The sequence below is a fragment of the Anolis sagrei genome, chromosome 2 (genome assembly GCF_037176765.1).
Source record: "Anolis sagrei isolate rAnoSag1 chromosome 2, rAnoSag1.mat, whole genome shotgun sequence".
Taxonomy (NCBI): Eukaryota; Metazoa; Chordata; class Lepidosauria; order Squamata; family Dactyloidae; genus Anolis; species Anolis sagrei.
The window spans coordinates 284,554,097-284,577,220 of NC_090022.1; the positions used below are offsets into that span (position 1 = coordinate 284,554,097).

The following is a 23,124-nucleotide window of genomic DNA, read 5'->3' on the forward strand; positions in this document are numbered from 1 at the left end:
ATAAATGATTTTAATTCTTATGTATATGTAGAATCTAGTTATGCACCGGCATTGAATGTTTGCCGTTTTTTTGCTGTACTCCACCCTGAGTTCCCTTTGGGGTGAGAAGGGTGAAATATACATGTTTAAAATAGATAGATAAATAAATAGTGACACACACTACATTTTCATTTTTGAAAGACCATTAAAATCCTAAAGAGATTCATTCCAGTGTTGGTTCTCATTGTTTCTTCTATGGCGACTAGTTCTTGCATCAGACTTCACATGAAGATCCTTCAAAATTGCTTTGCTAGAGCTTTGTTAGGTCCTCCGATATCCTTCTACACTTCATAGAGTCCTCTCTTCCTTTGATAGGTACATATTCAACTGCTTTTTAAGATAGTCTAATTCAAGGCTAAGTGACCTTCAAAAAATCATATAGATGTCTCATGGATGTTGGAGCTCCCTACAAAACACTTGTAAACAAAGAATAGTAGTCCCCCCCCCCCAAAAAAGCCAAAGGTTTACATCCGTATTCTTGAGTGTTAATCATATTCAATTACATAATCAGTTGACAAATTGTCTAGATAGCTACAAGCATTACCTCTGTAATGTATAATATAAACAAACCACTCAGTTGAACACTCTCTCTTATGCTACAACTGTGGCACTGATGCCTTGTGATATGGATATGATCTATTTCTTTGATGAAGTAAAACATAGCTGCCACTGTCAACTTCCCACAAGAAACATCTCTCTGACTTTTTTATTTTTCATCTAGGGTACACCAAGGATAGATCTCTTCACATAACACCATGACATTCACTATATGTGCTGTTCCTTTCAATGTAGCCATTAGATGCGACAAATGAAATTGATCTTCAAGATGCCTAGAACTTTCCAGATCTTAACATTTTGTTGGGAATCTTGTGCCTTATCCTTTAGGCACATGGTGAAACATGCTACTTTGTCCATCACAGCAGTAACCTCAAGTTATTACTGTCTTTATCTATCTGGAAAAAAAACATTTGTACTTATATATCTTATGGCATGGTTTTCAACATAGCAATGCTGCAGCTGATAGCACTAGGGCTGGGCGGTTTCGTTTCGTTAATTCGTAATTCGTTAATAATTCGTTAATTTTTCCAATTACAAAACGATAACGAACCATTCTGGAGCAATTTAAAAAAAATGAATTTTTAAACACGTTTTGTAAATGCTTCATATTTCGTTATTGTATTCGTTTCGTTTTTGTTCTGAGGTCGTTTCGTTATTATTTCCGCATGTCTGGGGCAAGTTTTTTGTTTAATTAGTGAAAAAAATTTATAATATCACACCAACAGTCAACAACAGAGGGAGAGGGAAGCTTCAGAAGTTTTTGGAGGTTTTTTAGCATATTTCGCGGTCGCGTCCGCCATTAACGAATCGATTCGTTATTGTTTCGGAAATCGATTCGTTAATGTTTTGTAATTTTTTTCACATTTACGAAATTTCGTAAGTATCGAACTTTTTAAAAGGAAAATTTTGTAATTATTTTAAATATCGAAACAAAAAAAAACCCCAAATACAAATCGATTTTAGAAACAAATTTTTCCGTTGTTACCCAGGCCTAGATAGCACACTGGTCTGGACGGCAACATAATTCAATGGTAGTACGTAATAGTATTCTGTGCAGAACAATTTAACTCCATATCTATTTTTATTGAAATCTCACTTTTTGTACATAATCATGGATGAAGAAAATAAAAGAACCATTGCAATATGCAACAAAATCAACAGTTCTAATGTTGACCGACTGTTGCAGTTTTAGAGAGAGTTAAGCATAAGCAGTGCACTAGCATTCTTTGGTTTGTTCTACTCATTTTGAATTGTTTCCTTAACTATCTAGGGATGTCTACAATTGAAGTTGGACATCGTTTGGTAGGAATCTATTTGTTCTTCCTCTGTTGTGCTGCTATTTATTTATCTGTGATTACATTAGCCAAATATGTTTTTATTGTTTTTTCCTTTTTAATGTAAATGTTATCATTTTTCTTCCCATATGTGCACCTTGTTGGAAAAGTGGAATGGATGTATGTACTTCATATTTTAAACAGTTGGCAGGTATGTCTCCAGGCTTATCTGGACCAAACCCAGGGCAGCTGCAGTCATGAGAAACAATCTGATGCTCTAGCAGTTGTGTGCCAAGGGCTCTCATATAGTTGGACCTGAACTGTTTTCTACAAAAACCTGGCTAGGTCACTACAGTGCACTTACTACTCCCACTAAGAATGTATGTTTGTTTACATATCTTAGAGTGTCGAGCAACTGACAGCTTTTTGTTCATTCTGACTCCACCTAGTAATGTGGTGACTACAGAATAGAAATAGGATGTAGAAATGCACAGCAAGAAAGGAAGACCGCATCAAGTGGCACTGTACATAAATAGATCAGTTTATGAGTTTGGGAGAAATCCAATGTAAAAGAACAAACAGACCTTTCCTTGCTGTTACTGAAATTCTCAAGAAGACTGGAAAATGTTGTGGGTCTTAATGTTTTCTCCCATCCCCACCCCCCACCCCGTTTGTGATTTCACAAGCAAACAATTGTGTATCTCTTCTAATGAAGCCCTCAGGATACAATCCTAGACACACCTAGAAAGGAGCAAGCTCTGTAAATTCTGTGACTTACTTCCAAGTAAATGTGCAAATGTTTTAGCTGCCCAAAATATAAACCGGAATGTATGGAAACAAACTAGTTGTTGTCAAAGGCTTTCATGGCTGAATCACTGGGTTGCTGTGAGATTTCCGGGCTGTATGGCCATGTTCCAGAAGCATTCCCACCCACATCTATGGCAGGCATCCTCAGAGGTTGTGAGGTTTATTGGAAACTAGGCAGGTGGGGTTTATATATATGTTGAATGTCCACAATGGAAGAAGGAACTCTTGTCTGTTTGAGGCAAATGTGAGTATTGCAATTGGCTACCTTGATTAGTATTGAATGGCCTTTCAGCCATTCTGGCTGCTTCCTTCCTGGGGGAATCCTTTGTTGGGAGATGTTAAAAGGCCCTGATTGTTTTATGCCTGGAATGCCCCTGTTTTCTGAGTGTCGTTCTTTATTTACTGTCCTGATTTTAGAGGGTTTTTTTAATACCAGTAGCCAGATTTTGTTCATTTTCATAGTTTTCTCCTTCCTGTTAAAATTGTCCACATGCTTGTGAATTTCAATGGCTTTTCTGTGTAGTCTGACATGGTGGTTGTTAGAGTGGTCCAGCATTTCTGTGTTCTCAAATAATATGCTGTGTCCAGGTTAGTTCATCAAGTCCTCAGCTATGTCTGACTTCTCTGGTTGAATTAGTTTGCAGTGCCTTTCATGTTCCTTGATTCGTGTTTGGGTGCTGATATATAAACCCTACTTGCCTAGTTTCCAACAGATCTCTCAAGCTCTGAGGATGCCTGCCATAGATGTGGGCAAAATGTCAGAAGAGAATGCTTCTGAAGCATGGCCATACAGCCTGAAAACTCACAGCAACCCAACAAAGTTATTTATATCCAACACACTTAGAATGTACTATAGCTTTCCCTTTAGCATATGGGAGAAAAATGTGCAGAAAACATTTCTAATAATATCACATCCAGAATTTTGACCCAGTGATGTTTCTTTTTCTTTTTAATTTTATCTTTGTTTCTTTGCTTTTATTTTTACTTTTTTGTAAAATAAGAAAATAAATGTTGTATGTGTATCATTTTTATGACCAAATATTTGTGCCACTACGATTTTCAAGAAAGTTTGGGAAACATCCAAGTACAGTACACCCCCCACTCCCATGACAGTTGATGCTTCCAGATAAGGCTTTTGTTCTGTGGTCATTCTGTGCATAGAAGGACACCACCTACCAATTCTAATATTGCCATTTCATTGCACTACTTATCAGCATAAAACTAGTAAGGAATTAAAAATGGAATACAGTGGGATCTTAATATCCTCTTAAGCTTAGTTCCTGGACCATCATCCCACTCCCAGGTTACTTTAATCCATGGATGCTTAAGTTCCATTTTATACAACAATGTAGTAAAATGGTGTCCCTTGTAGAACAATCAGTGTGCTTTGGGATTTTTTTTTTAATTCCCCGTCATAGTTGTAGAATTTGTAGACACAGAGGGCAGACTGTATATGCACAGTATCTTTTAACTTGAAGAACGAGAAGCCCTTACTGAGTGTTGTCTGAAAGCACCCTAATTTCTCTCCTATTGAATAGAGTAACCCACATGTATTGACAAGTCTGTTATGGATAAAAACACAGACTATTGTAAAATTAAAATATTTTTTCATGTCAAATTCCAAAGTATCTCTAAGCTTTTGTTCATATTCTGCACCGTCCATGTTCTGAAGTGCACTCATCAGATTGCTAATCAGAAGTGTATAGAATTTATGAATTGAACTTGCACCAAAAAAAAAAAGAAAAAGTTTAATGCAGGAAACTTTTGTGAAAGGATATATCATAAAGCATCATTTCCTTCTGCAGATTGAAATGAAATAATCCAGAATCCTTCTGTTTTACTCTACCACTTCATTCTGCTTAACATGGTTGACAGCTCTCGCAGAAGGTTTATGTTGACAGTTATCATTTTTCAATGCAGCCTATTTTGTGTAAGCACCAATTTTCTGTATAGTGGCAGCACTTACTTAAGAGAACTGTCTGAAATGTATTATATTTTAGGATAAGAATGGGCAAAGACCAGCCCATTTATGGGTTGTAGCCCATTTGATTGGGGTTTCTTAAACCTCATCTCACCACCGTGTTAAAAGAAATGGCAAATAGTGACCCCAGAAGCTGCGAGAGAGTGATTTGCAATTTAAAGTTATGGGAGGTAGGGGATGCAAGTGCCTTTCACAAGATCTTGGGTGTCGTTTTGGATTCGCAGCTGACAATCGAAGCTCAGGTCACTGCTGCCAGCAAACAGGCCTTTTTCCATCTACGATAAGTGAGGCAATTGGCACCCTACCTATCTGATGAGGCTCTGGCAACAGTCATCCATGCCACAGTCACATCTAGGCTGGACTATTGCAATGCCCTGTATGTTGGCCTTCCGATGTCTACGACCTGAAAGCTTCGTATTGTTTAGAATGCGGCAGCCAGGCTACTCACAAGGACACCCATGAAATGCCATATAACACCAGTGTTGCGGCATTTGCATTGGCTTCCAACTGATTACCATGGTCTATATAAGATGCTAGTTCTGACCTTTAAAATTCTTTATGGCCAGGGTCCATCGTATCTTAGGGACCGTCTCTCATTCTCCCATCATCGGAGGTCGCAACGACCATCCCAACGTGACTTACTTTATATACCGGGTCCTAGAGAAGTGCACTTGGAAAGGACCAGACGCAGGGCTTTTTCTATTTCTGCCCCTGCCTTATGGATTTCGTTGCCACCCTATATGAGAGCCATGTGTGAGTTAGGGCCTTTTACCCTAGCACTTAAGACCTGGCTTTTTACTAGAGCTTTTGATCTGTGTTAATTTTATCAATATCTGTATGTATGTATTTTTATCCTTTACAATGTAGTTTGTAAATCGCCTAGAGCATCGTGGATGGAGGGCGATTAATAAGTAATTAAATGATGATGATGATGATGATGATGTAACATATGAAAACTTTAAGGAAGATGCGGGAAGTGGGCAATGTATTTTGTCTTAAGGCATGTAAGGTGTCTAGTGACTCATCTATTTAGAATCTGATATGATGGTTACAGCCTGCCCCAGCAGTTCCCAACTGAGTCATTAACCTAGATTTGACTTTTCTTTGTTATTGCAATCAGGATAATATTTAAAGTAAAAGTAATGATCCAGTAGCCTGGTCCTAACTGTTATTTTACAAGCCCAAATAACTTTTTCTTTTTCTGTTGCTTGATTCAATACACATACACCACCTTATCATATTGAGAAATTTCCCATTCATTGGACACTTCAGCATGGAGAGGCACTGAGCTCATCACATGAGTTAAATGTCAGGCATAGGCCTCCATGGTTGAAAAGTGGCAGATGTGTTATAAAAGGGGAACTCTGGCAATCAACCTCATCACAATAACATATTTTCCCCTTGTAGGACACTTCAGCCTCTTTTCTAACATGGAGAGGCACAGAGCTCATCACATGTTCTAGGGTTGAAAAGAGGCAGAAATGTCTTGAACACGGGCCAGCAATCGTGTTCAGAGCTCCTACCTCTTATTGCCCTTTATTGACATCTTTATAACTGAAAAACAAGTGTGATGGGAACCATCAAAATTTCCTGTCCTGTTTCATTTCCCAACAATCAGCAGTCTCTTGTCTCCTATGGGATTCAATGCAGATTAGCAGTCTCTTGTCTCCTATGGGATTCATTGCAGATCAATAGGATCCCATGGAAAGCAAAGGTTTTAGCATGGATCACTGTCTCTTGTCTCCTCTGGAGTTCAGTGCAGATTAATAGGATCCCATGGAAAGCAATGGGTTTAACCTTGATCACTGCCTCTTGTATACTCTGGGGTTCATTGCAGAACTATAGGATCCCATGGAAAGCAATTGATTTAAACTATTGTCAGTCTCCTTTTATGTAAGGGGCATTGGACAGGGCAAAGGATCTCTTGGTTTTTGGATATTGTTGTTTCTCCTGATTAAAAACAAAAAAGTAATACTGATCTTGTTATGAATGTAAGATGAATGTATTACCAGCTGTCAAGTTTCCACGTGTGAGTGTGATGGGGAGGCAGAACGTGAAACTGGACTGCTGATGATATAAGAAGGGCAATTGTCTACGCTAAAAGGATGATCACTCATGTGATGAGGTTGATATTTGAAGTATTCACACAGTTTGGGAACAGAGGTAGTAGCTTGGAGACATGATGGCTCCTAATGCTTGTGGGTAGCTCATCACATGTCTACTCCAAAATAATTTCAACTGAGTTCAATAGGATTCTTTCCATATAGCCTCTCTCAGAAGTGGGCAATCTTGGTCCGATTTATGGGGTTAACATAATATCCTGCTGCATACATGAGTTCTAGTTATAAAAGTAATACTCCTTGGGTTTTTAAAAACCTGAATTGGTCTTAAGCATAGACTCATATATATGATAAAATTGCTTAATCATTAACAAAAAAAAGTAATGGCTATAACTTATAAATTACATCACTTTCTGTAAACCTCTTCTGGGTTTCTGTTGGATCATTCTTTTTGTAGGTCATGATTCTTTTAAAATATATTACGTTTTAAAACCTGTTTCTCTGCTATGATTGTTTACAAGATATTGGCTGTTGTTTCTATCATGTAAATTTACATAAAGAATAAAACCTTTTCCTATGAGTTTGCATGGAAGTATAATATGTTGTTCATTAGATTTCAGCTAAAATTATTTGTTAATCAGTACCAATATTACCAAGATACGGCACTTTCCACTATTCATTTGCTGTTAAGATATATTACGCACCCACCCTCCCCCTATTGCTGTGACCTGTGAATGTCAGAATAGGCTCGTTGCCAATTTTGTGATCTGCTGCCTGTTTCAAAATGGATGCAGGAAGGTATCCATTTTCATCAAGATGATGGGAATGTTTTGGTTTTCCTAACCATCTGGAGTAGGAAGGTCTTTTAAAAGAGACAAAAGAAGCAGAGATTTTGAGGATATCATGTGTACTTTAAAACTTAAACAAAATATAAAAATAAAATCATTCACCATTAAATAAAATTTAACACTCCCCTAAGCAGTAAAGAGGAATTATGTTTAAATGGAATAAAAAAAATTAAAAATGAGAGAGATGGTTTGTTCTTTGTGAAGAAATTGTTCAAAAACCCAGTGTTGTATTAGTAAACAAATGTTAAGTAAATGAAGTTTTTGGCACTCTTACTAAGTTTGTTTCACATCCAAATTGCAAAGTACTAAAAGAAGGGGGGGGGGGTTCCTTACTAAATTGCACACATGCTGCCTTGGTGGTCTTGTGCCGATTCTAATTTTTAATGGTTCTTTCAAGCTTCTCTGCAGAGACCAAAGATCATAGGAATTCAGTATCTTGGGATATATTTAGAATTTTCAGTACTCCTAAGTGTTGCTTTCTAATTTTGTTTTTCAGTTGTAGGAACAAAGGGTTGATTTGCTGCTTTCTTTCTTTTTGGTTGATTGTTGCTGTTAATGTATGAAATCTGCATATTTCTGAGCAGTATAGCAGTGTTATGGGGGTGTAAAATTATCTTGAATTTCATGATATTGTAGTTTTGCCATGCATATGTTGATAGTATTTACAGCCAGAAATGGCAAATATAATTCACTTCCACAGTGGGGTTATAACCTATGTTCCCCAACTACAGACGCACATCTCTTTTGACTTCCTCAGTACTGAATTTACTACACACTTGGTGAGAATGCATTCTGCTCCTCCTTTAGCATAAAGCAGGAATTTGTTATGCCCCTGCTTTCTATTCCTGGTTTATAATTCACAGATATTTTCTATGTGGTGTTTATGTTTCTGTGTGTATTTGGACATATTTCTCAGTAAGGCAGTCCATATCTATGATGACTCCAAAAATGTGAACTCCTTGCTCAAATACTGACCCCACCCCCCAATCCTCACCACTGCAGAACTATATCCAAAATGCACACTTGGAAGTCAGGTTAGTAGTGTGGGAGAAGAAAAGAGAGGTCTGTAATGATACAAAATCAGAAGAAATTACTTTCCGCTCTGGCAAGACATTTCTGTGAACTATTCAGACTGCTGGTGGAAACTCACCTGCCTCCATTTTTTCCAAATGAAAAATATATCTACATAGACAATTATAGATCATGAAATAATGAAGAAATAACGAAAAAAACTTGTGGAAAAGTTATTGTAACAGATAAGAGAAACTCTCCTGCAGACAAAAATGTGCAGACCAAGCTCAGGTTTAGTGTGAAGTTGATCCACAATAAGCTATATAAATGTCGGGACTGCCTTCCATCTGGTATGTCCTCACTGCAAAAGACCATGTGGATACAGAATAGGTTTCTATCCTTCTATACTCACTTGTAGCTGAGTATCCCACTCAGCTACAAGTGATAGCCGATGATGATGATGATGATGATGATGATGGGATGATGAATAAATATTTAGATTCCCTTGCACCCCACCCTGTTTTAGTTTTGAAAGTGGCGTGTGATGTAATGTTATGAACTGGATAATCTAGATGAGGTATGAAAAAGATTTCTGTGCTATTGCTCATTTTAAGCACTGCCTCAATGCATTCGGGTCATTTGTGAAAGTGCACTAAAGCTATTTCTTCCCTCTCCCCTGCCCTCTTCTTTCTCCATAGGTTTATGCTCCTTCTGCAAGCACTGCCGACTATAGTCGGGATTCACCAGGCTATCCATCCTCAAAACCAACAGCCAGCACTTTTCCTAGTTCTTTCTTCATGCAAGGTATGCCGGGGGTATGTATGTTACACATCAAGACCTGATGTTATTTCAGGTGTTGATGTGTAGGAGCTTCTTTGGTGGTAGACTAAGTTCACATTCATCATTCTGGATTTCTGTACACATACAAGTGCACACACAAATAGTATGTGGCAGATTACTTGTCTTGGTCTAGAACAGTGGTTCTCAACCTGGGGTCTGCAGATGTTGTTGGCCTACAACTCCCAGAAATCCCAGCCAGTTCACCAGCTGTTAGGATTTCTGGGAGTTGAAGGCCAAAAACACCTGGGGACCCCAGGTTGAGAACCACTGGTCTAGAAACTGTGGTTCCTAGTTGAATGTTTGAAATTCTCCCTTATTGAAACTGTTTTCCCATTTTTCTTTAGCAGGGGAGACTGTTCAATGCATACATACGTTTGCATTCATGGAATCTGTCTCTTTCTTAAAGAGACAGCCCTCAAGGGTTATACTTTCAAGAGATTTATAATTAACTATTGTTTTGATGCATTTTGTGTGCCAGTATTGTTGTTCAAGGAAGTGTTTATGAAGTAAGTCCTATTTTCAGTCCTGTTATCTATCTGAAAAAGCTGCACAGGACAAGATTGAGCACCAAATTATTGTTTACTTGATGCCCTAACTGTTGTACAGTAGGTTCAAAATAGGCCTCAACCCATCAATGGTTAGAGTCATCCTGAGTCTTTTTCCAGCCCACTGCTGCATTGTCCTGAGCTCCTCAGAAATCCAAGGAGCCTGTCCTCTGCACCCAGGTAAAAGACACCTGGGAGCAACAGTGTCCTGGGAAATCTTCCTATTCCACAGATCAACTATGGCATCAACAGAATAATCAACTCTAGCAGCTAGGAAATCCCATGAAGTACTCACAAATAGCTTCTGGATCCAGTAGACCCCCTGGGAGATAATTTTAATGGGGCACTGAGGTTTGAAATGAGACTTCAAACAAAATACTTTCCCCCAGACTAAGTATTCCATCTAAAATTCATTAGTACTGTTTGACCATCTCTTATCCAGAATTCTGATATATACTCCAATATTGCCTACTTGAGATAGTGACACCTTGGCTTTCTGATAGTTCAGCATACACACATTTTGCTTCATGCACAAGATTATTTAAAATACTGTATACAATTATCTCCAGGATCTGTCTTTAAGGGATTTATGAAACATAAATGAATTTTATGTTTAGTTTTGTGTCCCATATCCAAAATATCTCATTATGTATTTATTTGCAAATATAAATATTCCAAAATCCAAAATACTTCTGGTTTCAGCATTTTGGATAAGGGATACACAACCTATAGCAAAATTAGTAGCGGTATTACTAGTAGCTTAATAATAATGCTTATTCTCTTTATTAATTTTTCATTTGGATTTTATACAAGAACAAGGAAAAACCATGAAAGATAAAGACATCAGTACTTTATATGTTCAGATGCTTTTAGTGAGTGTTCTTATTGGATCAGATGTTTCTTGTGTATCTTCTGCATCACATCTGTTTGGAAGAGATTTCAGACATTCACCTGACATAATTATTAACAGATTGCATACTATTTCCACAAGAGCTGAGGTAGAGCATTTGGCACTTTTATGATATATTTTAAAAGTTGGTCATGGCAGAACAAAACGTGGTAGAAATTAATGTTGTGAAGAGTAATTTTTCACTTTTTCTCGTATACTTCAATCCTAGATAACCCAATAAAATTCAGGTCAAACAAAATATATTAAGTCACAGAATTCACTATCGCCGCCTGGTCTAAGTATACAACAGATTATAGAGTCCTGAGACTGGAGAATGAATAGCATCACTTCATTGTAGCATTAGAAAACTGTAAATTGCAAAATATTTATCTGCAAAGCTTGCACACAAAGCCATACACCAGTGGGTCTCAACCTGGGGTCCCCATATGTTTTCGGCCTTCAACTCCCAGAAATCCTAACAGCTGGTAAACTGGCTGGGATTTCTGGGAGTTGTAGGCCAAAACACCTGGGGAAAAAGGTTGAGAATCACTGGCATACACTATGTGTTGCAAACAGGAAAACTGGAATAGCTGGACTCTTTTACTACAACGTGTTAAGTGCCCCTTTTTATTTTGAAAAGGTTCTCCAAATTAATTTAATCATTATACTTTGAAGTACCAGATGATAAAGATACATGGTAGAATGTTCAAATTCTGCTTGTGAGCTATCCAGGAAATATCTCAATAATACAAATAGTGAGGAAAAGAGAAAAAGGAAAACAAAACAAGAATGAAGTTAATGTTGTGAAAAGTCATTTGGAGGGGTGGTACTATATGCAGATGATACTATTTCAGAAAGCATTAGTGTCTGTTGGCCCCACACTCAGGTTTTTATAAATAGTGGAAGATAGTTCCAGTAACCTAGATGTCGTTGAGAGGCTGAAGGCCTTTGATATAGTGAAGGCTTAAATAAATGTTATTAATTTGCTGGTGCTGGATATTTCAGTGTTTATTAGAAAGTACTATTAATTTTTGTTCCGTTGAAAAGCTGTAGTAAAAATTGAAAAATCTTGTATGCATAGGTTTTACCAATTGAAAAATCACAAAACAATATATCTTAGCCTTCTCCATACACACCAGGTACATGGGTAAATTAATTTTGAGTTTACTGATCATGGGGGACAGGGGGCATAAGGGTTTGATGAACACCAAGATGTGGGCTGTGTGTCAAAAAGTTTGACACCCACATATCTGGTAACTCATAAAAGGATTCTTAAAGAAAAGGTGAGAACACTGTGGCTGAACTACATTGTGTCTTTACATAAGGAGACAGACCACACAATAGGAGTGAACTTGTACTCTGCTTAGACACCCCCCCCTCTCTCTATATATATAGTGTATCTCAAAGTCCATTTTCCCTTGTATAAATTTAAATAGGCCATTAAAATTCCAATTGTGGTTAAAAGTAGCATAAACATTGGTAAAACCTATGCATACAAGATTTATGACTAATTGCTCATGAGCCTTAAAAATGTCACTTGCTCTTTGGTGTAGCAAACTTTGCTTTACCCAAAGCATGTAGTTATGCAAAATTAGTGCAACACTTAAGAGGCAAAAAGGTGATAGCATAGCTTCCCATTTGTGATTGCTGTCATTTATTGTAAACCATTACTCAACATAGCAACGGATTAGGTGTTCATCAAACCCTATTAGAATGCTAATGTTAACATTTTCTCAAAACACAACATCAGAATGTGAAATAACCATGCCTTCAGAGCAGCCATGCTTTTATTTTTGTTTTACAGATGGTCACCACAACAGTGATCCATGGAGCTCCTCCAGTGGGATGAATCAGCCTGGTTATAGCGGGATGTTGGGCAATTCTTCTCATATTCCACAGTCCAGTAGCTATTGCAGTCTTCATCCGCATGACCGCTTGGTAAGACTGTATTTCAGTGTCAGAATACAGCTCTGTCTGTGTGTATGTGTATGAATAAATAAATAAGGAAGTCATCATTTTATATAACTTAAGTCAAACCCATTCAAACTTTCTTTCTTTGTCTGTCAAATGGAGACATTCGATGGATTCATCTGCTAGTTATTTTGGACAAAATGAATCTTTAAAACAGGATAGTTCTCATGGGTTAGGATAGGAGCTGCTCATTAGATCTGTGCTTAAAATATAATATAAGACATGAAATGTACCTTTGAAATGACAACAACACAGTTGCATGCTATTTATCACAGGTACAGCAGTTTAGAATCATATTCTGAGAAAGCTGGTCCCACGGGACTTAGTGGGTTTTTCTCCCTTTTACTTCAACAGAATTTTCAATGAACAAAATACATTTGAGAGCTGGATTGACATGTACTTGTTTTTCAGACATGAGAATACAATTGAAGTAAAGTAAAGATGCACATGCTCACAAAGGAAAAAACACAATTAGATGGAGATAGAAATCTGCTATCCAAATGATAGAACCTTCGTGCACAATCCATATAGATTTTCCTTTTCTGGCATAACACTGTCAATATCTGTTAGCCTGTACAAAACAACAACACTGTTCTAGACTTAAATAGTTGTTAGTTCAACTGAATTTATATAGACATGGGCGTATTTAATTTCCAATGATGTAGTAATAGCTACTTGAATTGGAACTAGTGTCAGGACTTATGTCCTTGTCTATGGCATACCTTTGCCAATACAAGCTTGCATCAGATGGAAGGAGTACAGATCTCTAGTGGCAAAGGATTGGCTCACTGTGAGTGTCTGTTGGACACACAACATAAAACCAATGTTCTGTATGGTTCATGATGGTCTTCCCAATCTAAAACCTGAAATTTCGCGATATGTTTTAGTGTCATCTATTTGATCTGATTTTAGAACAAAATCCTGGAGTAGGCATAAAGGTTCATGCAGTCAATCTTAGTGATTACTCCTATGTTCAGTTGTGAGTTCTATTTAAAGGTATTATATAAGCTATCTTATAAAACATCTATCAGGAACAAGCCTGGTCAACATATGGCTCTCCAGTTCTGTACTTTCTATTTCAATTGTTTAGTCTATTGTTGTATTTTACAGCATTGAATGTTTGCCTTTTTGTTGTTGTGAGAATGCCATGAGTCCTCACAGGGAGATAGGACAGGATAGAAATAAAGTTTTACTTACTTAATTACTCCAGGTGTTTGTGCTTCCAATGTCCAAGAAATCCCAGCCAGCTTACGAGCTGTTAGGAATTATGGAAGCTGAAGTTGAAAACAGGTTGGCCAGGTGTGGTCTAGAACATAGTCTAAGTTTTCTGTATATAGAAGGAAGTGAAAATGAACCCCGATGTTGCTCAGAAAATTATCATTCTCTTGATGATTAAACTGTTCTCTTGCTATATTTCCATTACAGAGCTACCCATCACACTCCTCAACAGATATCAATTCCAGTCTTCCTCCAATGTCTACTTTCCATCGCAGCAGCACAACACATTACAGCGCAACGTCCTGTACGCCACCTGCAAATGGAACAGATAGCATAATGTGTAAGTTGAAGATATGGGTAGTTACCATTGAATGCTAGACCTTCCTCCATTTCTGAGACCTCTGTGAGGTTTTTCCGATATCATAGAAAATGTTACATTTTTTTGTTTTCATGTATAGCATGAATGTGAGTGTAGCTGGATAAGGTTCCTGTTCCATTGATGAATTAAAGTTTCACGTGTGCATATCTCAAGCCCTATTACTTCATTTAGTGTACTTGTCTTCACTTCAAAAAGTATGCTGCATTATCAAGTTACTGAATTGGCTGCTTTCTTAAAGTAACTTGCACAGTGGGATTTCTTTCTGAAGGAGAAAACCATCTCGCACAGCCCATGAATATCAGCTGGTGATGGCTGAATGAGAACTGTTACCAGAACAGTTTCAGGCAAAAGACATTTTCTGAGTGGATCATGTGAGGATATTAACTTAAAGTGATGCTTAAGTCTGCACAAAGTATTACCCATGTGTTTTCAAAGGTTCAGAGCTATGTGGCATTTAGGCAGCCACTTACCAGGAGAGATTTAATGCAGCATATGCTAAAGATTACTCCAGAATATCTGTCTCATTCATGTATTAATCCTGCTTTCTACTCTCACTTTAAATGACATGTTTGAATGACATGACGCATGGCAGTATGTGGCTTTTTTAGTGGAAACATTATGTGTGCTTTCCCTTGAGGCCTTGGTTTTACTGTGATTTTATTATTAGAACAGTCACATAATACTGCATTTAATTTTTTTTACAAGCATGTTAAGCTTCCAGTGCAATGGGGTGACAAACTCTCATATGGCACGGGAGGGACATGAATTTTTATTCTGCTATGTCAGTTGTTCTTGTCATGAGAAGACGGAAAATATCAAATTGACCCAAGTTCTCCCTGTGCATCCTAAGTCAAAATCTATCTTATGTCCAACTCAGATTGGATGTTGGATCATAGCATTTTTGCCAGATTTTGCCTGTTAGTGCCTATATCTGAATCCTTTTCTTTGGCATAATATAACTCAAATAAGCTCGGGATTCCATTGTTATGAGTTAGTTGGTCAACCTTTTAAAAACCCATGAAATTTGTTCTCTAATTCACCTTTTTTCTGTAATATTCAGTTCTTACATAAGCCTTTAGAAAGTACTGTCTAAAATGAACACTGGTAGTGTTGGAAGTTGCTTAACCATTTAGTATAGAGAGTGCCACATGATGGGTGCCAGGAAGAAAACAGCATCCCATTGCATGTCCCTGACAAAGAAACATGCAAAAAGAACTCATACTATGAGTTTAGGAACCCGGAAAATTTATAAATAAATAAGAAAGTATTGAAAGTGTAGAGACAGTCACGTAGGTTCTGTGCCTTGAACAATGCCATGCCCATTAGGTTTAAATCCCCTGGAAAATACTTGTGTCTACATGTGAAAAGAGCCATTGTGTTGTATTGGTTTCAGCATTGGACCAGGTTTAAGTCCCCAACCAGCCATGGATATCCACTGGGTGATCTTGGCCAAGTAACCCCTTCTCAGCCTCAAAGAAAGCTAAATACAAACCCTTTCTGAACAAATCTTGCCAAGAAAAACCCTGTGATAGGGTTTATTTATTTATTTACCTTATTTATCCTGCCTTTCTCTACCCCAAGAGGGACTCAAGGCGGCTTATAATTGCACCTCCGTGGTGCCTTAAAATATACAATATGAGCTAAAAATGTAAGTTAAAAATTAAGACATTGTATACATAATTAAAATGCATTTCAATGAATCACGCCATCCACAGTCAGAATCTAAGGCCATTTCAAGGTCAAATTGCACATTTTCCATCATAGCATTATAGCAGGGTTGCTATAAGTTGTAAATTATTTGAAGGCACACAACAACAATAACAGATTATGAATTCCATCTTTGAACATTGATTTTCCCAGTGAAATTGGCCTTAGGAAGACGACAACAACCACAACAATGACTCTTTTTCTGCCAGACACGACATCTCTTTCTCAAGACACATAACAGGAAACACTTTCTTAGTGATCCAGTATTTTCACATTTTCAGGATTATGCTGACAGGCTTTTTTGTAATATTACTCAGGCTCCCCATTTTGTACTGACAACCAAGGTAGTAGAATTACTCCCATTTTTTTTTACATTGAATTGGGTAGAAGGTTATATTATTTATGGAAACCTTTTGGTTGAATTGCTTATGGACCTATGGGCAATTTTCCACTGAACTTAATCTATTTAAGTTGAATTCTATATGTCACTCTGGTATACATGTAATAAACAAAACTTGTCATGTTACTTTTGCATGCTATATATATCAAGAATGTTTCTTTCTATAGCAAAAAATAGGGTTAGGTTGATACATTCATCCCAGTAATTTGTGTCACTTCTGGCAAATGAGGGCAAAACAGTAATTTTCTTCAGTGGCTTAAAGTGATAAGAAGGAGCAGAGAGTTACCTTTTTTTAATGCTTCTCCCCTAAAAATCACATTAAATTCTTGCCTCTCCAAGTGGCAGCAAAGGTGTAATAAGTGATGGCACAACAACGTTCCTCAGGGTCACCAAAATGACCCAGTGTTGTCACTATGATCTGGCTAACTGCAACTCTGTTGATGTTCCCACCTATGAAAACAATTGAACCAAACCTGATGCCATTCATGGCTAGCCTAGTCTTTGATTCTGAAGACAAGGAGAACTAATTTGGTTATAAGTGGGTGACTTTGCCTTCGTAAGTGCAGGCATCTTTTGGGAACTTTCTCATCCAAAGCTTTTTATTTGGTTTCTGCTTGAGGTGACCAAGAGCCGGGACTGCTTTGAACTTTCTGAAATACTGTGAGCAAAAAGTTTTAAGTTTTTAAACGCCTGCTTAGTAATTCCACCCAAATCCAGAAGTGATGAAAGTAACAGGTGGACATAATCCTTTGTTTGCCAAGTTTTATGTCATGTTTTTCTGCTTCCTCTATTAAAATAAAATATCTAATTAGGAGTTTTGCTTACAGACTATCCATTTCAATGTCTGTTTTGTATAACAGACTGCCTATATTGGTTGATTGCAAGCTTTCTTGAAAAGGACTTTGTGCTTATTACAACTTACCAGAAATTTATTAACTTCCCCATGATAGATGGTTTAAGAGTGCCTGGTGTTAAGCATCTGGATCAAGGAGTATCTTTCTCTCTAATATAAGATTGATGAAACAGTGCATAAGTCTTTGCCATCAGATTAAAACTATTTATAGGATTGAAGTGATTTTATTTCCTTATCCATATGCACCCAAGGCATAAATGCTGTGGATTAAATAAATAAATAAATAAATAAATAAACAATGACGTTTCATTACAAGAAAAACTGAGTAATTAAATGGATACTCTTGTGGTTATTGTAAAACTTCGGAAGCTATTTTTAAACAGTAATTGAGTGCAGTTCAAGAATCCCAATAGTTACAATTATCATCATTTTGAAAGTACCAAATATTTAAATGCTACACGCACATGCTGAACACACATCATAAGCCAGTATTTGACCCATGTTATATCGCTTTTTTACCTTTTAGTGAAGTAATTCCAATAAGTAGGAAGGTAACTGAAACAAGTTACATGTAACTGCAAAAATATTAAAGTTTGCCCTCATTAAGTTGTTTTTGCAACATAGCTTAGTTATTCCTATTTTTACAGGGGAAACAAACTATTTCAAGCAACTACTTATATGCAACCAGTTACTTACATAGCCTGAGTTATTTGCACTTTACTTTTTCTTAAGGAGTATGGAGGGAAACGTACATCTGAATCCCAATCTGCTATCTCCTGCAGGAGTAGTTATGGGAGTGTGGATCTGGAGAAGAGTACTCCCCAAATATTTCCCTATAAAAAGGCACAAAGTGTTGAAAGTACTATATGGTTAAAAAAAAAACCCTTGAGATTCCAAATATGATTGCAGACAAAAATAATACGAATTAAAGATTCTCAAAATACAGCTATCATTAAAATGCAAGTGAACTATATATATATGGATTATAAGAAAAAATCAGAATTGGTTTCTTCTTATTTTTTATGTTCACTCTTGTTTTGCAGCAAACAGAGGAAGCGGAGCAGCAGGAAGTTCACAGACAGGCGATGCGTTGGGGAAAGCACTTGCATCTGTAAGGAAACATTTGCTTTGGGATCACTTGGGTAGTATGAACTTGAGTCAGACTCAGTTACCAAATACTTAGGATCCTGAGTTCCAAGTATGCTTGACTTCACTGCTCCTAGTTAAAACAATATGATGTAAACGTAGTGTTAGACTGCATACAAACTCTTTATTAAGATAAATGGTTATTCCCAGGGTGAAAACAACTAGAACATTGCATTATATCACTCAGTAACACAGTTATTCTGTTGTAGTTCTGAATATTGTTTTTCAATGTTACATTTGAAAGACAGCATGAGTTATCAGAGGTCTGCACCTGTGAAAACATAGGGTATATCTTCACTACAAAACCGAAACATTTTCCATTATGTGTTCATTAAGTACTGAGAGTTTCAGTTCTTACAGTGCTAAACATTCTGCTTAAAATCTCTATTCCATATCGCAGAGTTCCTAGCATATCATGGGACAAATGCATGGCAGGGGAGTTTGTAGAGTTCATGTGTGTATGTGCCTTCACATATATACTCTGAACTATAATATATATTTTTTTGTCCAGAAGACTGGATAGGCTATGTCCAAAGTTATCCCAACCCAAATTCTCTCCGTACGAAAGACTGCAGCTGTGACTTTCAAATGTAATTTGAGCAGGGAGCCAGAGAAAGGATTCATTGAGAAGGGATTTGGCTCTCAGTGTTGTGTTTTCTGTTCTAGCCTCAGGGGCCTTTAAATGTTGCCCTTACTGCCGGAGCTGTTTTTCTCAGAACACGTCCTGTGTGGTTGAGATAAAATTTAAATGACCAGTCCACATGGGCAGAGGCCAGTGACAGTAGTCTTTCCACAGAATTGGTCACCACTGATGGGGAGCTGTGGTCAGGAACTGAGCCATCAAACCTCTCTGTGTAGGATCTATTAAAGAGAAAGCAGCTCCCATCCAGCTGAGACAATGCTTAAAGTGCCCCAATAACTACATCACACTAGAGAATGAATCTACTTTTAATCCAGTTGCTACCTCCTGCAGAATTCTGGGATTTGTAGTTTAATAGCCTCACTAAACTACAAACCCTAGAATTCTGTGGGAGGCAGAAACCAGATTTAAAGTGGATTTATTCTCTAGTGTGATGAAGTAGGATGTCTCTTTCTTTGCAATGACTGATTTTTAAAGTCAGCATTAAAATCAGCCCTGAATAAGAATGTTTATTTAAAAATACTGATACAAAACATAGGACTATGCTGACTTTTAAAAGAATCATTACTGTTATTTATTTTCTGGGCAGAGTGGGTTCCACTGAGTTCTCATGAGAATTGACATTTTCCATGTCCAAGTAACATATGTTATGAAGAAAAAAGCAGTATAATTCCTAATTATGAATGTAGTACAAAAATTACTTTTATAGGTGCCTGGTGCCCTAAGGTATTGGTGACCAGGGGTTAATGAATTTTAATTGACTGTGTAGGACCCAAAGGAACAATTCCCATGTTCAAGTTAAACTGTAGCCGGTATGGGTTCCCAGTGCACTGTCCATTAGATAGATAGATAGATAAATAGATAGATAGATAGATAGATAGATAGATAGATAGATAGAATAAGAAATCATTGTAATCGTAAATCATGTCTTATATGATAGCAGGTGTTTGACCTGTTTGGAAGTATGAGTGATAGCATTTTAGTCTTACCTGAATAAAGTAGTATATAAACTCAACTAAATGTTGACCCTGGGTTAAAAATTAAACATAAGCCAGGACTTCTCTTCTCCTTACACCTGGTACAGAGCATGCTATAATAAACATTATTAACTAATGATATTTTTGTTACATTTTTTTATTTATAATTATTTATTTATGTAAAGGGTTTGGCTTGAAATGGAATAAATCTCTGAAATCTTTTATTGTATACTGATGTGTAAAGCTTTGTTTAAAGAATTTTTCTGCAGTAGCGCTTATTGTAAAAAGCTATTAAGATTATTGTAAACAATTTTTAAAATATAATGGTTAGTCATCACAACTATTCCTTCAAGATATTTTTGCCATAGTTTTCTGCCCCCATGTTTTTTCCTAATTAAGTATTCACAATAAAGGAAACATAGGCTTTTTTTACCTAACCTAAGTAATAGAAGCATCACGTCTTCGTCCATTCATGAATGGCTTTAGATTAATTCTTTATCATCTTTTAAAGATCTACTCTCCAGATCACACCAACAACAGCTTTTCATCAAATCCTTCAACTCCTGTTGGTTCTCCCCCTTCTCTATCAGGTATTGTGGTTGAAATTATATTTTACTGATCATTTTAATTTTATAAAAATACTAATCACGAAATCTTAAATTTGCCCCTGCTGTACAAACTAGGAGAGCTGCATTATCCAGAAAAAAATATTAGATTGCCATATTAATATTGGGGGGAAAAAACAACAGCTCAGTAGTCAAGCATAAGCTTTCCCTGAAGGTTTAACCCCAGAAATCTCCAGGTAGAGAAGAAAAATCTTGCCTGGCGATCAGCCTTTATTAGCACTGAAAATATTATTATTATTTATGACATTTTATTTATTTATTTACCATATTTATATACTGACCCTCTAAACCTGAGGCAACTCGAGGCAGTTTACTACCACCTTAGTATAATAATATAGTTGGTGCTGTCAGTAAAAAAACTAGATGTATCAATGTTATGACTCAGTATAAGAAAATTTCCTCTCTTCCAAATAATAATAAACAAAAGTCTGAATTTTGCACTTGCAGAAAGGAACAGATTATATAAAAGAAAATTGCTTTATCCAATAGGATGACATAAATATTGATTTTCTAGCATCCTTCACTAACTAGCAATCATACTTTTAGTTGAGTTTCAAAAATGACTTTATTATAATAATAGCATCAAGGAAGTTTCAAAATTCCCATATGGAATGATTCTACCAAGGCAGATGGTCTCCCCTGGAAGTTGCTTTGGTGGTCACATTTTGACAAACCTTCAAAAATGAGTGTGAACTGCAATAGATTCTAACCAGCTCTCTATATCCACTGATTTCTCCTGCTAATTGCATCCCATCTATTTATTACTCATCTGCCAGCCTTCCATAGTGTTGCCTGTTTATATGAATCCAGTTGGTCTATTATATTTATTCCTGCCTAACATGTCTAAGAAAACAGTTCAGCTGCATAGTGAATAGTGCTGGTGCTGGAACATCTTGCTGTTAAACATCTCAAGATTTGAGGGCAATCCATATTTTTTTGAATTTTTAATTTTGTCATGTGGGAATTACTTTACTCCTTGATCATATGTAGGAAAGAACTTTTCTCAGTATAAAAGACCAGTTTAAAAAATAATGCTACTGGTAGCCTTGCCTTTTTCCATACACATGTTCTCATGTGTTCACTAGATAATTTGTTTTACTACAGAAATTGAGTTTTAAGAAACTGGTTTTAAGCACTAACCAAATTGTGGAAGAGCATGATCCAGAAGGAAGGATGCTGAAACTGACCTTCAATACCTCTGAATTTGCTTACCCTTGCAATAGGCTATAATCCCCATTGAGGTGGGGGATTCAAACATATTAATATTTAAATAGTCCTTTATTTACTATGGCGAGACCCACCCACTGCCATAAGAACACATATGCACGTTACTCAAACTGATATGGTTTGATAATGAAACTGTATACAATTTAGATAAACCCTCCCAAATCTAATACCATCTAGATGTTTTGGACTAGAATTCTGTTCATTTCTGACCAGTGGCATATTGGCTGAGCTTAATAAAGTTATACCTCCAAACATCTGATGAGAGTCAAATTTGGGGACAATGATTTAGGGCATAAGCAAATCATATTTTTAGTACTAAGGAGGTACAAGATCCTTAATTTTGTCAGGAGAGGCAGTCCTCATCTTGTCAGTAGAAAGAATATCAAATGAAACAAGACATCTAGATTGTATAACATATAACATATAATTATTTCTTTTTTAAAAAAAATGTTAAACAAACATATCTTATATGAAACAATTACATCATGAAGGACTTTAAGAACTATTCCAGAGACTTATAATTATAATGATACTCTAGAAAATATTTCAGATATGTCATGCAGTGGGAAGTGACACTGCAAACAATCTTCATAAACACATTCTTTAAGGGGAGTGTTTCCAAAATGACATTTGATACTGGAATATTCAGTGTGACTTAATTAGAAAGCTGGCATGTTATGATGCTGACCCTTTTGTATTTTACACTTGTAAGAGAAGCTTTTTGAAAAGGAAAAGTCTAGCTAGGTCAGTTGGATTAAACAAATAATACGCAATCCCTTTCTAAAAGTACATTTGAGAATTAATGAGCTCGACAATGAATATTAAAATAGAATTTGACACAACTAGGTATTATTCTTGTGTTGGTGTATTAAGATTAATGGGATTTATAGAACAACAGAGTATGTTTCATTTGCTGTTTACGAAGTAATACATAGGGTTTTTTTAAGCATAAGTTTGATAACAAAATAATATCGTCAGAGGACACTGCTTCTACCAGTATTATCACAGTGTAGCATTTTCCTTAGCTGTAGCATTGTCTGCATTTACGTCCCTATCTGGGAATTTATTTTATTTTATTAGCATCTTTGAGTATAGAAATATTTTTATTATGCTCAGTGTGAAATCAAT

The 23,124-nt window shown here is 36.6% G+C and overlaps 1 protein-coding gene across 18 annotated transcripts in view; it reads left to right on the top strand.

Annotated features, from left to right (window-relative positions):
- TCF4 (transcription factor 4) overlaps window positions 1–23,124 on the top strand; it is a 366,815-nt gene that overhangs the window by 301,736 nt on the left and 41,955 nt on the right. For all 18 annotated transcript variants that reach the window (XR_009630573.2, XM_060761283.2, XM_060761287.2 and 15 more), the window contains 5 exons: window positions 9,277–9,382; window positions 12,657–12,790; window positions 14,249–14,381; window positions 18,424–18,491; window positions 20,655–20,733. Coding sequence is in view for 17 of the 18 variants with exons in the window: in XM_060761283.2 (XP_060617266.2) it covers window positions 9,277–9,382; window positions 12,657–12,790; window positions 14,249–14,381; window positions 18,424–18,491; window positions 20,655–20,733 (520 nt within the window). In the remaining variant the exon portion in view is untranslated. The remainder of the gene's footprint in view (window positions 1–9,276; window positions 9,383–12,656; window positions 12,791–14,248; window positions 14,382–18,423; window positions 18,492–20,654; window positions 20,734–23,124) is intronic.